The sequence below is a fragment of the Panthera leo genome, chromosome F3, assembly GCF_018350215.1.
Source record: "Panthera leo isolate Ple1 chromosome F3, P.leo_Ple1_pat1.1, whole genome shotgun sequence".
NCBI lineage: Eukaryota > Metazoa > Chordata > Mammalia > Carnivora > Felidae > Panthera > Panthera leo.
Genome location: NC_056696.1, coordinates 9405856 through 9419753, shown reverse-complemented (window position 1 = coordinate 9419753; position 13898 = coordinate 9405856). Strand labels below are relative to the sequence as shown.

The following is a 13898-nucleotide window of genomic DNA, read 5'->3' as shown; positions in this document are numbered from 1 at the left end:
CCCCATGTACTATATTTTCAAAGTAAACCCTACTTCCTAATACTAGCCCAAGAAAGCATCAAAGATAGGTGTTTGGGGAATAATTTTACCAACATTTCATAACAAATGTCCACAGGGACATAATCACACATAGAAAACTTCAAAACTCTCTAAATTACTTTCCATTCATGGTTATTACAAATATACTAGAGGAAGTATCATTACACTATTGCTAAACCAGATCACAATAAAATATCAGGGAAAAGAATAAAAAAGTTATTTTGAACCAAACCAAGAGATTTCACTATTATTTGATATAAGAGACCCCAGTGTTTGCTCTCGAATATTACTTGGGGCCCAAACTATTTATCAATTTGTGAAACAACAAGTGACATATGCCATTACTGCACACCAGTGTTAATACAGGAAAACTTCAGAGGCTTATGAGGAGCGGGGGGGAGAAGCAAGAAAAAGCTCTACGTGAAGATCACGTCACATGATTGGATACAGAAAACACGTGACTCAACGGTCACCAGCTTCTAGTCTTCCGTTCTTCAAGAAGAGCTCCAGAGTACAAAATAACTCTTGAAATGGAGACGCCCAATCATCAGTGTAGGTCATTTTAAAGAATTGGTTCGAGGAAGCAGGATTTGGGGAATTAAAGAGTGAAGAGATCTGAAAAACACCTCTCTATATTGATACATTTTCGAGTGACTACACACCTTAAAATAAGTGATTTCACTAACTTTTAACTGCAAGTCTTCTCTATGAAACAGTCAACCCTTCAAATAACCTTTGAGAACCCTTGGCATTAAGATTCACCATGTGGTCTTCATAGCTACTACTCTGTAAACCCTTAACAGATCATTTTATAGGTAGACCCACCTGTTGTTGTAATTCATCTTCTGTTGGAGGTTTAGTTTCTGGTGTGGGTGTGTGGGTAGGACTGTGACTTCTAATGTCATTTTGTAAACCATAGACAGACTATATTAAAGTAAAAAAGAAATATTTTAGGACAAAATATCATTTATAGCCACAGACTTTCTAAAAGGTAATTTTGTGTTATATATTCAGTAAGGTAACTCAAAGCTTTGTTACATATTTGATTAAGCTTCTCATTAAAATTCAAAGACACTGCTGTCATAAATATCTTATGAATATAAAATAGAAGCACAGCTCTTTGAAACAATATGTGGTTAGATTATTAACTTTGACAGAATAATCGATTATATGGAAAGATCACGGTAAGTCTGATAATAAAATTTGGGGATGGACTGAGAGTACTAAGTTGGAAAATAACACTGTACAGCATTTAATAAATATTGATTTCAAAATAAAATAGGGGTGGATATAGAATAGATTAAAAACTTTATAAACCAAAAGAAAATGAAAAGAATCTGAGTTTTACAAAATGGAATACTGAAGAGAGAGACTACGTCAACAATTCTGTTGTTGATTTGGTTTCTGCTAGTGTGATCAAGGACACCCCAGAGTGCTCCAAATTTCCCACCTCAGCATTGGGTTATTTACCTCAACACACGGGCCTTGACATTTGGTGCCTTTGGGTGCCTTTTGCAAGCACCAGTGACCTCAAAGTTTTCACCTATCTTTGGAATCCTTGATGCCCCAGTGCTTCTTTAGTATTTTGTCAAAAGGCCAAATCTACTGTTTAGGAATACTCTTTTTTGAGAAAGACCCACTGCTTAGTACGTACAAATAAATATTTAGAGTCTTACAGAGACAAAAAAAAGTCTTCACCTGAAGGCGAGGCATCTCACATATCAACTCAAGGGAGAAGCCAAATAACTTTTTCTTTCATATCAAAGAATTATGATTTTAAAATAAAGGATTTAATATAAGCTACTGAGCACTTTTTGTTTGGACAAGAGGATGAAAGATAAGGACATAATAAAACTGCTCAAGCCCCACAAAATTGAAGTTACCAGATAGGTTTGGAAGAAACTCTTGAAATCAGAAGAGGGTAGATACAGATGTTTAAATGAGCCAATTTTCAGGCCCATCACTAACCATACAAGTATCTCTACCTTCTATTGTGTTTTGTTCCTGACCTGTTTTTACTCGGACTCTATCTTTTCTTAATGTTAACCTGTTAGCTCTATACATGGACCTTTGGACTTGGTTTTTCCCTTGTAACTCCTCCTTACTTTGCCCTTAGCCTTTCTTCAATAGATACTCACTTGGATTTAACCTGCCTGAATTATCCAATTTAGACTATCTTTGGTAAATCTTTCAATCTGCCCTCTCTTGACCTAGTGTCAACCTCTTGGAACTTAATTTCTGTCACTGGGCATCCACAGTGTATTCACATATGCCGTGAATTAATTATTAACAGGAGTGAACTGAATGGCTTAATTTTTTCTGTTCTTCCATTCATTCATTCAACATTTATTGAACACCTACTGTATGCTGGAGATAATGCTGAGCACTAGGGATGTAGAAATAAACAAAGATAGGTATGCTTCCTCCTCCATTGGAATTCACAACCTAGCGGAGGGGAAACATGTTACACAAATAATCACACAAATAAACATATGATTAAAACTGTGGTAAGTACCATGAAAGAAAACAATAACAAGAGCATAGGGCCTGTGTACAGGAGACTTAATTTTCACCGAAGAAACAGAGAAGGCCTATGTGAACTACTAATACTCATATTTGAACTTTGAACTCTGAAGTGACAGCTGAGGTTAATGATTTTTTAAAATTGGGTGAGTAAAAGATCACCAATTATTCAATAATTGTAGAAAATAAATGTAGACATTGTCCAATGTTTATTATTTTTCAGGTGTATTACATTAATTTTTATAAAGAAAATAAAAAGACTCTAAGGTTTAAACATTACATTCTTATTTACCTTAGTTTAATTAAAGTACTTAATAAGAATCTATAGTTCATAGAAAGATGCTTATAAGATAAGATCGCTGACTATTTTAACAGTAAGTTTTTGGGTTAAGATTAAAAATAATTTAAAACACGGCTGGAAAAAATACGACATTTTGTGGTGTCATGGAAGTAAAATGATGTATAAATTATCTTCTGTCTCTCTATTTCTATGATTACTTCAGTATGTATGCACAGCACATAGGTTCAGGAAGGTCCATGGAAGAATCACATCACGGGAAGGTGGTGTTTAAAGCTGTCTTCTAGCAGTCTAGCTACTGCCTCTGAGGTTACTGTGGAGTTTCCATTTTTTGTCTTACATGCAAGTAAACATCAGGAGTCCTGACTTTCATCAGTCAGAGTGCCTTTAATTTTCTGGGGACCAGTGATAGCTTTTAACTTTGATTCTTGGTTACAGTGAAAATGGCCACGAGTAATGAAGTTTTACATAGAGGGCTTATTTTATGAACAAAGGAGGTAAGGAAATTGATACGAGTTTGGCAGACAGGTTATGAGGATCATCTGAAATGTAAAAGGCTTTGAATTTTTTTTAAAGTTAATACATTAAAATATTGGCCTAGGGTGGGTGGAGTAGACCTAGCAACAGGTAGGAATGGAGAGAAAGGGACATGGAGTTGTCTGAATGTCTCAATGTCTGCAGCTGGGGGTAAAGAAAATTAACTAACTGGGATCCATTTTGAGTTGTTAGCAAAGCTAGTTACTAATCAAGATGCTTTGATGTGATGAACACGTCCACTTATTAAAATACAGGATTCCTGGACCAGCTTTCTTCATATAGGGTACCATCCAAATGAATACTGGGTAAGTTATTCATAAAATGAAACAGATCTGATGTTCTACGTAAATATGTTCATATATGATTTCCCTTCACGTCTTAGAAGAAAGAGGTCTAAGAAAATTCTCTACTTTTAAAGCAGAAACGAAAGAGTGCAGAAAGTTTTTATGCTTGTCTATACTGAGTGAAATCTCTGGGATTTTTCCGACTGGTGGTGGAGGGAGGGGATATTTCTCTTTCTTCTGGATTGCTCAGCTCAGCTAGAAAATGGATTGTGACCACATTTGCTGCCATGTGCAGGAAGCCCTGGCAGAGAGAGGGTAGAGAAGAGAGGGCAGGGTTAGAGAGACCCTGATGAGTCCCTGGGTCCATCACCCCCAGGGCTAACTCTGCCCCTGCTGGCTCCCAAGGCTTTAGAATATTCCCTACTTTTAGCCATTTTGATCAGAGTGTCTATTGCCTGCAAGTTTATTGTCCTTCTTACTTAAAACCCTTTTGTGTCACTGTAAGGCATGAGTAGTTTCTTCTGTTAAGGTTAAAATGCCACATTATGCATACAGACATGAGGAAATGCCAGTATTTTTATGTATAAACAGCTGTAGCCACTGCATTAAAAGCAGAAAAACTAGACATTTAATTGTGAATTTGCTAACCGTTCTTCCAGAATGTCCACATTAGCTATTAACTAAAATATGAAGTGCCTCAATGCCTAAATGAAGGTGATAGAAAAAAGAAAAGTAATGAGACAAGAAGCAGCTTACTGTTGTTTTGAAATATGGGCTCTGGAGTTATAGGAAGTAATCCAAAGTGTGGGTTCAGTCATGTATGCACAAATGCTTTTTTAATTTTCCTCAGGTTTTCTGTTGTTCTAGGACCCTTCTAGTTATTGTCGTAGAGAAGGATTCATCCTGTGATGCTTAATTTTTTGTGTCAGGTTGGCTGGGCCACAGTGCTCAGATATTTGTTCAAACATTATTCTGGTTGCTTCTTTGAGGATGTATTTTGAGTGAGACTAAAATTTAAATCAGCAGACTTTGAATAAAGCCTATTGCTGTCCATAATGTGGGTGGGCCTCATCCAATCAGTTGAAGGCCTGAAAAGAACAAAAAGATAGACCTCATCCAGGCAAGAGGGAATTCTGTCAGCAGATGGCAATTCTTCCCTGGGACTCTAGCCACTGGCCTACCTCATTAGATTTGGGGCTTGCTAAGCCTCTACAACTGTGTGAGTCAATTTCTTAAAATAAATCTTTCTCTATCTCTATCACTCTCTCCTGCCCCCTTTGGGGAACCTGACTAATACACAGGCTGACCTATTATAATTAAAATTTTAGAAGCAGGCTGAAGAAAGCCAGGCACACAGTGCCCCTTAAAATTTGCCTAGATTAGGCTGACTTCCTTCTGACTATGCTACCTTATCATCCATAGAGACTTACGGAAACACATTTTCACCTACTTCTTTCTATTTTAGTAAAGACAGGTTTAAAAACTGCCTAAATACTTAAACATATCTCAAATAAGATATACATCTAAGCCTTCTCTTCACATATTTGATATACATATTTGAAATTCAACAATTAAATATAACATTCCAAACCCTGATATTGTTTAGGTACATGTGACGGATTACTGCTTTAGGGATTTACTGAGTCCCTTATTCTTGTTATATAATCATGAGAAATATTATTGCAGCTGAATGCCAAATAAATTAACAGCAGCTCTCTCTGCTAAGCTCTCTCTGTTTGCAAAGATTAAATATAATTCAGGGGTTCCACTTTCTTACTAGCAGTGGTTTAAGACAGAGTGTGGTCACACAGCTAAGGGAATAAAGGACACAGCCCAATTAGCTGTGGCAGACAAAGGCAGTTTCCAGAAGTGACAGATTGGCCTCTGCCATTTGTGTCTAGGGCTTACAATCCCACAAACTTGCCTGCTCCCCAAGGACATAACTGTGAACACTTCAGAGGATAGTGGGATAGTTTGTTGTTTTGCCATTTTTTAAAATAAAATGGTGTGGCAATTGAGAATCCCAAATCATTTAAATTCCCTCGATAACAGGTTACGGACTGAGTTGCATCCCTTTGAAATTCATGTTGGAGCCCTAATCCCCAATGTCACTGTATATGGAGATGGGGTCTATAAGGAGGTAATCAACATTAAGGGAGGCCATTGGGTAAGACCCTAATCTCATGGAGCTGCTGTCCTGATAAAAGGGACAGACACCATAGCTCTCTGCCACGTGAGGACAGAGCAAGAAGACAGCTGCGTATAAGCCAGGAAGAGAGCTCTCACCAAAATCCAACTTAATCTGGGACTTCTAGTCTCCAGAACTTTGAGTAAATAAATTCCCATTATGTAAGCCATTTGGAGCATTTTGTTATGGTAGCTTGAGCAGACTAATATATACCACTTAACACAATTATGTGGCTATATATGTATAGACATTTGTCTGCTTGCTCAAGGTATACACTGTCATTAGATCATGAGCTATGAGCGCAAGGTCATGTCTGTCCCATTTATCGTCTAAACACCAGTAAAAGCCTAGCACAGAGACCTGTTAAATCTACTGATTGAATGGCTCATTCCAGTTACTAACCAAATATGAGCTAAAGTAGCAGTGGTCATAATTCTAAAAAAGAAACCAGTATGTGGCTTAGAGTCCTATAACCTTCTATGTAAAATGACACTTGTGAAGATTCTAGAAAATTCAACATGTTTGAATATGAGAAGCTATATATATCCAAAGGTGAAAAAAAAAAAATCAGCCTTCTCCAATTGTTGAAAACAAGGGCATGCATGAAAACAAGGGCAAAAACTTTCTTTTTTCTCTGGTAATTTTCGAGTTAGGGAGCTCTGCTTTAGGCCCTGTGGTTCTACCATTATTGATTTACAGGAAACTCTACCACAACCAAGACAAATAGAGCTTAGTAGTTCCATCTCTATAGCATTTCACCTTGCCAGGCCTGGTGTTTTCCCATTATTAAGTGAAGCATGGCAATGCCAAGTAATGCTTTTCAAGCGTTCAGAAAGCACGATGCCACGTGAAACACTGTCAAAATAACAATACCGGATGGCGTTAAGAAGACAGCGTAAATGATGGCTCTCTTATCTTTCAGTCCTATCTGCCCATCCATATGCTTTCTCTTTCCGAGTCAGAGCATATCTCAGTTGGTGTCTGTTGGGAAAACTTGACACAAAGGAAGGTATCATGAAAAGTAATTCTTCAAAATTCAGAAGTAGTGATAGGTGGCTAAATGTGCTTTTGGAGAGCTGATTGCAGCTCTGGATGCTGTTCCACAGCACAAAGCCAGTCCCTAGTGCCCTCAGGCTGTGCTGTGTGCAGAGGATGGAAGGAACTGCAGGAGGCCCGTCACAGGAGAGCAGGGCCAACAGGCCTGCTTTGGTCTGGCTTTGCCTCTTTCTCTCAGAGAGCCCCTGGGAGCCACAGCTTTGGAGCACGGCATCTGAGCAGGTTTTGTGGCACTCTTCCCTTGGCTTCTTTATCCTGACATCAAGGTAAACTGCCTTAAAAGAAATAAAGAGTACTTGGATCACACTGGGGCCTCTGAACATGATATTTCTAGGGATAGAGGAAAAAGACCACAAGAAATAAGACTAAAAAAAAAAAGTGTTTAGTGCCTATAGCAGGGACATACACCCTGGAAAGCCCTAATGCTACATAAGGAAACAGCCATAAAAGGGAAGGTCTTAAACTTCTGGAATGCTTTAATTCATTGGTGCCAGTCATGGGCTATGTCCTCAAGCCAGAAATTCTGATATGCATCAAGTGTTCTTCACAAAATGAATAAAAATGCCTTCTATGTGTCTGTGTTACTTAAATAAATATGTAGGTACTATCGCTATGTATTTTCAGGAGATTATTTACAATGTCACTGAATTCTGGATAGGTTTCTTTTTGTTTGTTTGTTATGTATTCTCTCATGTAACAGATACCAAATGAACAAACAACCACTATCTTACGGTTGTGTCACAAAATTCTGGTGTTAAAAGGGGGTCCTCATGCAAACTCTGTAGTCCTACATCTTTATGATGTCCCTTTTCCTTCAGAATTTTCTCTGAAAATGCCCTTCTCTCATCAACATCACTTTTTCCAAGATAATCTCCATCTGTGTTTCCTCATCCTCCGGGTGCTGAAAGAGAAGCCTTTCTCTGTTGATGACCCTTCTTTCCAATGGAGAGAGGAGGTATCCTTGGCATCTTTGCCCCATCAGGGACACTTGCATGCCTTGGGACCTGTGCATGCTGGAAAACCACATGCTGGAGAACCGGGATGGTTCCACTTGCTCAGGAGAGATGGACTGACGGAAGACCAGGGTTTGAGCTCCCAGATTTCCTTCTAGCCAAGGAACAAGGAAGAGCAGGGAAGATGCTAGAATATATTCCAGGAAGTGGGAGAAAATTTTTTATGACTGGCATCCTCCTATGGCGTCCTCCTATGGTGTGCAACTTATTACCGAGATCAGCACAGCAAAGGTGGATTTTACCTTCCGTGTTTTATGTGGGTTTCTCATTCTGGATGACTTCTTAATGTCCACTTCAGTGGTATTTACACATCCGGGCTGGAAATGGAAACACAGAGAGACAAAGGAATCTTTGGGGGTGAGGTTTTTGATTCATGCATTAATGACTTGCCATCCACAACCTGAACAAAAGCTGTGATGACACAGGTCTCTGGAAGTTCTTTCTAAATGGCCACAGCCACCCATCAACGGAGCCAGTAAAAAAAAAATATAGTACACTCTCACTCCTTGCACATAAAGGACTTCAGATACCATTCTTGAATATATGCCAGAGAAACAGGGACAAGAAATGCACAGGCTCTGCCTTTGAAAGTGGGTATTGACATTAGTAGGGGCTAATCCAACAGACTGGGAGCAAGGGTGTCCAGAGACCAAGCGGCTGATGGCCCAGCTGGTACCCACAGACAGCCCTGCTCAGAGTACTCCTCTATGTGAGGTGACACTGTTATCAAATGGCTGTTTGCTTCCCAAGTTGGAAAACTACAATTAGTTGACCCAGCTCAAATCCCAGGTGAATTTTTTTTTTGCAATGATTCGTGAAATTGCGGGACTAGGAATATTTGTTTTCCATACACAGAATAGGATTGTGGTCAGCCTGTTACTGGTTCTCTGACAATCTCAGGAGCATCATTTTGCCAGACTTACTGTTCTGTTGCACAGAAACAGAGAACTGTAAACCTTCTTTTGTATTTGGAGGAGGGGAGGGGTTGAGGGAGGGAGTAAGAAAAGAGGGAGAGGGTGGGGCTGAGGAGGAAGGAGAGGGAGAAAAGGAAGGGGAGGAGGGAGAGGGAAGGGAGAGGTAGTGGGAGGAAAAAGAGAAGAAAGGAGATTCAAGAATACAGGGGACCTTATATCTGGAAAGGTCCTTAGATATCACTTAGTCTTTAGAAGTGATTGGAAGGAAGCATTTTTGTGGGTTGTGTTTCCCTAACTTTCAAGTTTTGGTACCAGATATAGGGATCTCTGGTACTAGTATAAGAAGTATCATGTTGTATAACTCTGGGCAGTTTCTCTGTTTTTTCCCACAGAATGTAAGATCGTTACACATGAGATATACTTGAAAGTGATTACAGAGACACTATGAATGTGGAAAAAGACTTTTGCACAGTTGGGATGTTATGGGAGGAGGAGGGGCAAAAAGGCAGCAATGATGTGATTCTGGAAATAAGCTGTTCTCCACACTCATTGGCAGGCAAGGGGCTTCCCTTTTGGTTTAATGAAGACTTGCATGCAGGAATTTCCTTGAAGAACCCTCTCCTGATAGAACAGCCATTGGGAAGAAGCTCCACCATAATAGTGTAAAGGATAAAAAAGTAAGTAAAGAAAGCCCTTTTTCTTGATTTTTTTCCACATAGGTTGCATGTGAAATATATATACTACAGACACACAAATACACACATGCATGTGCATGCACACACACACACTGCACTAAAAATGAATAAATCACAAATTTGGTTTGCATATATAGATATGCATACCATGATCTGCTTGGCAGTAAGGAGGAAAAACACCCATATGGGTGGGATATAGTTACTAATTGACACTGAGTAACTCACTTTAGCTACCTCACCATACTGATCAATGTCTGATATTCTGACTTAATTTTTCTGTGGCTACTAGCAGCATAAGTATTTTTCAAGAGACCCCAGTGAGTTTGATATGCAGCCAGAATTCACAACCACTGATAACAAAGATAACAAAGATAATGGTTTAAAACTATTAAAGTAATATTAAAGTGTTTTCATTTCCTATTCAATTTCCATTTCCTTGAAGCCTTCCACCCGTAAGGCTCGGTCCATTAGGAAGACGAGGCACTGAAATTCTTTATGCTCTTATTGATTCGTGGCAAGACAGATCATAGAAATCTTCTTCTAGGGGCACCTGGGTGGCTTAGTCAGTTGAGCGTCCGACTTCGGCTCAGGTCATGATCTCATGGTCTGTGAGTTCCGGCCCCGCGTCGGGCTCTGTGCTGATGGCTCAGAGCCTGGAGCCTGTTTGAGATTCTGTGTCTCCCTCTCTCTCTGACCCTCCCCCATTCATGCTCTGTCTCTCTCTGTCTCAAAAATAAATAAACGTTAAAAAAAAATTTAGAAAAAAAAAGAAATCTTCTATATGTTAAAGGGTGGGAATAGTAAGGGCATGCCCTTCCATGACCTGGAGAAAGACAGACCATTTATTATTTATTTAATAAATATTTATTTCTGATTTTGTGATAAGTTTTGTGATAAATAGTGACATACAAGGACAAAGGGATGATCTTCTAATATAGTAAGCATGATAAGTATGTGAATCATCAAACTGTAGGAGCACAGGACTGGAGAGAAGTTTGGCCAAGGCATTATGCAACAGAACATTTCATATATCCATTGTTATGTACATCCTCTTGGCTCTCACCAACATGGCTGAAATATATTTATTTATCGTTTGAGCAAGTTTGATCCCAATAAGACCATGCTGTCTTTGGTTATTTAATTTCTTTCTTTTAGTTTTAGAGAGAGACAGTGTGCAAGTGGAGGAGAGGGCCAGAGAGAGAGAGAGAGAGAGAGAGAGAGAGAGAGAGAATCCCAAGCATGGTGCCCGATGAGGGGCTCAATCCCATGACTCTGGGATCAGGACCTGAGCCAAAACAGGAGTCAGATGCTCAAATGACTGAGCCACCTTGGTGCCCATCTTTGGTTATTTTAATATATCAAATGTACCACTAGCTGGCACCAGATCCACATGAAATGTTATGGCTAAATTGGTTTTCTGCACTACTAAGCATAGCTTCCCAATAAAATACAAATAACATCACCGTTACCAAGTAAGCACTCAATAAAAATGTTCAAACATGTACTACTGGCCAGATATAATATTAAATTCATAGTATTGTTCAATTTAAGGAATAATGAAATAATATTTACACTGACCTAGAAAAGAATCATAATTATTTCTAGTGATTCAAAGATAAATTTATTTTCAATAGAATTAAGCTGTGTTGTGACATTGCTGTAACACTATTTATTAAAAAGTACAATTGAATTCCTTGGAATCCATTCCTGAAGGAGCAAAAGGATCATATTATTGAGAAATATTACTGCCATAGTGTACATGTAAGTGTCTCAACGAGTTGCAAAACAGAGATGAAATTTTGGTTTCATCATTGATGAAACCATCATTTTACTTAAAACAATCTGAATATCATTTAGTTCCTGTCATGCAAAATGACATTATTGTAGCAGAAGGCACACTCTGCTCAGGATAACTGGGGAAACTTAAGGACTCTTCAGTGAAGAGAGTAATGGAGAACCACTTTCTTTAATTCAGTCCCAGGAGCTGAAGTGAAATTTTCTGAAGTGATTAAAACAATGTCTTAAATGACAAATAAATGGAGAGTTAAGAATAAGGTGGCAAATAGAACTGATAATATCCATATTCCTGGAAATTAAAAAAAAGACATGATTCTGGGAAAATCAAGACTTTGAATGTTGAAATATTTGTCTTTTTGTAACACAGTACAAGTTTTAAAAGTTCAATTTGCAATGTATTTTACCTCAATGAAAATGATTCTCTCCTTATCCTCATAAAAAGTGGTTATAGATTTTAGAGTGATCAATCTCAGGATACTTTTTTAAACATTCAATTGAAGCTTTTATTTCTGTTCTTGGGCCAACAGGGCTTACTAAATGCTACACACAAAGGAAGTTGTTTAAGGTAACTACACTGGAATTCCTTTCATTCACCCTTTCATTCATCTGACTACTACTTAATCTTATTTGCTGGACACAGATTCTGGATTATGTAATCCTGCTTCAGTGTAGGCTATGAACAAATTCTGAGAGTCAACAGACAGAAGGAAGGCTCCTGCATCAGAGGGGAGGGAAATGTACCAAGATGCTTGGAGCTGTGGAAAGTGGTCAGGTCAGGTAGAAATTATAGCCCACGGTAAGGACTTTGGTTTAAGTCTAAACATAAGGGGATGTCATAAGGGAAGTGACTTAATATGATTTATATTTTTAAAAACTCAATCTCTGTAGGGCACCTGGGTGTCTCTGTCAGTTGGGCGTCTAACTTCGGCTCAGGTCATGATCTCACAGTTCATGAGTTTGAGCCCTGAGTCGGGCTCTGGGTTGACAGCTCAGAGACTGGAGCCTGCTTTGGATTCTGCGTCTCCTTCTCTCTCTCTGACCCTCCCTGGCTCACACTCTGTCTTTCTCTCAAAAATAAATAAACATTAAAAAAATTAAAAAAATAATCTCTGAGCCTGGAGCCTGCTTCAGATTCTGTTTCCCTCTCTCTCTGCCCCTCCCCTGCTCACTCTCTGTCTCTCTCTGCCTCTCAAAAAAAAAAAAAAAAGTATATATATACACATATATACATATATATTTATATGTATTTATATATTATACATATAAATAATATATATTCATATATATAACATATATATGTATGTATATATATATATACATACATATATATATATATATATATATATATATATATATATAATATATAAACTCACTATGGTTTCACAAAAAAATAACTCAAGATGGATCATAAACCTTAATGTGAAATGCTAAACTATAACCCCCCCGGAAGATAGCATGGGAGAAAATCTAGGTGATCCTGAGTTTGGTGATGACTTTTTAAACATGACACTAAAAGCACCATACATTAGAGAAATCAATGATACATTGGACTTCATTAAAACTAAAAACTATGCTCTGCGAAAGACAAGCCAGATTGGGGGAAAAAAAAAATACAACACTTGCAAATGGTACATCTGATGAAGGACTGTTATCCCAAATACAAAGAACTCTTAAAACTCAACAATAAGAAAAAAAAAACTCATCAATAAGAAAATGAACAACCTAATTTAAAGGTGGGTAAAAGTATCCACATATGAGTGAAGACATATGGTATCTGTCTTTCTCTGCCTGACTTATTTCACTTAGCATAACCCTCTCCAGTTCCATCCACATTGCTACAAATGGCCAGATTTCATTCTTTTTCATTGCCAAGTAGTATTCCATTGTATATATAAAACACATCTTGTTTATACACTCGTCATTTGATGGACATTTAGGCTCTTTCCATAATTTGGCTATTGTTGAAAGTGCTACTATAAACATTGGGGTACAAGTGCCCCTATGCATCAGCACTCCTTTATCCCTTGGGTATATTCCTAGCAGTGCTATTGCTGTGTCATAAGGTAGATCTATTTTTAATTTTTTGAGGAACCTCCACACTATTTTCCAGAGTGGCTGCACCAGTTTGCATTCCCACCAACAGTGCAAGAGGTTTCCCATTTCTCCACATCCTCTCCAGCATCTATAGGCTCCTGATTTGTTCATTTTAGTCACTCTGACTGGTGTTGAGGTGGTATATCATATGTGGATCCTGAGAAACTTCACAGAAGACCAGGGGGGAGGGGAAGGGGGAAAAAAAGTTGCAGAGAGGGAAGGAGGCAAATCATAAGAGACTCTTAAATACTGAGAACAAAGTGAGGGTTGATGGGGCATGGAGGAGAGGAGAAAGTGGGTGTGGGCATTGAGGAGGGCACCTGTTGGGATGAGCACTGGGTGTTGAAACCAATTTGACAATAAATTATATATAAAAAATAAATAAATAAAGATGGATAAAAGGTCTGAACAGACACCTCACTGAAGAAGATACACAGATGACAAATGAGTGTAAGAAAAG

At 38.4% G+C, this 13898-nt stretch overlaps 1 protein-coding gene across 9 annotated transcripts in view; it reads right to left on the bottom strand.

Moving 5' to 3' along the window:
• RGS7 (regulator of G protein signaling 7) overlaps nt 1-13898 on the bottom strand; it is a 515497-nt gene that overhangs the window by 32685 nt on the left and 468914 nt on the right. For 7 of the 9 annotated variants that reach the window (XM_042925199.1, XM_042925201.1, XM_042925200.1 and 4 more), the window contains 3 exons: nt 8181-8255; nt 2401-2484; nt 865-963 (listed from right to left, as the gene is read on the bottom strand). In XM_042925199.1, coding sequence (XP_042781133.1) covers nt 865-963; nt 2401-2484; nt 8181-8255 — 258 coding nt within the window. The remainder of the gene's footprint in view (nt 1-864; nt 964-2400; nt 2485-8180; nt 8256-13898) is intronic. The other 2 variants (XM_042925206.1, XM_042925207.1) reach the window with 2 other exon arrangements.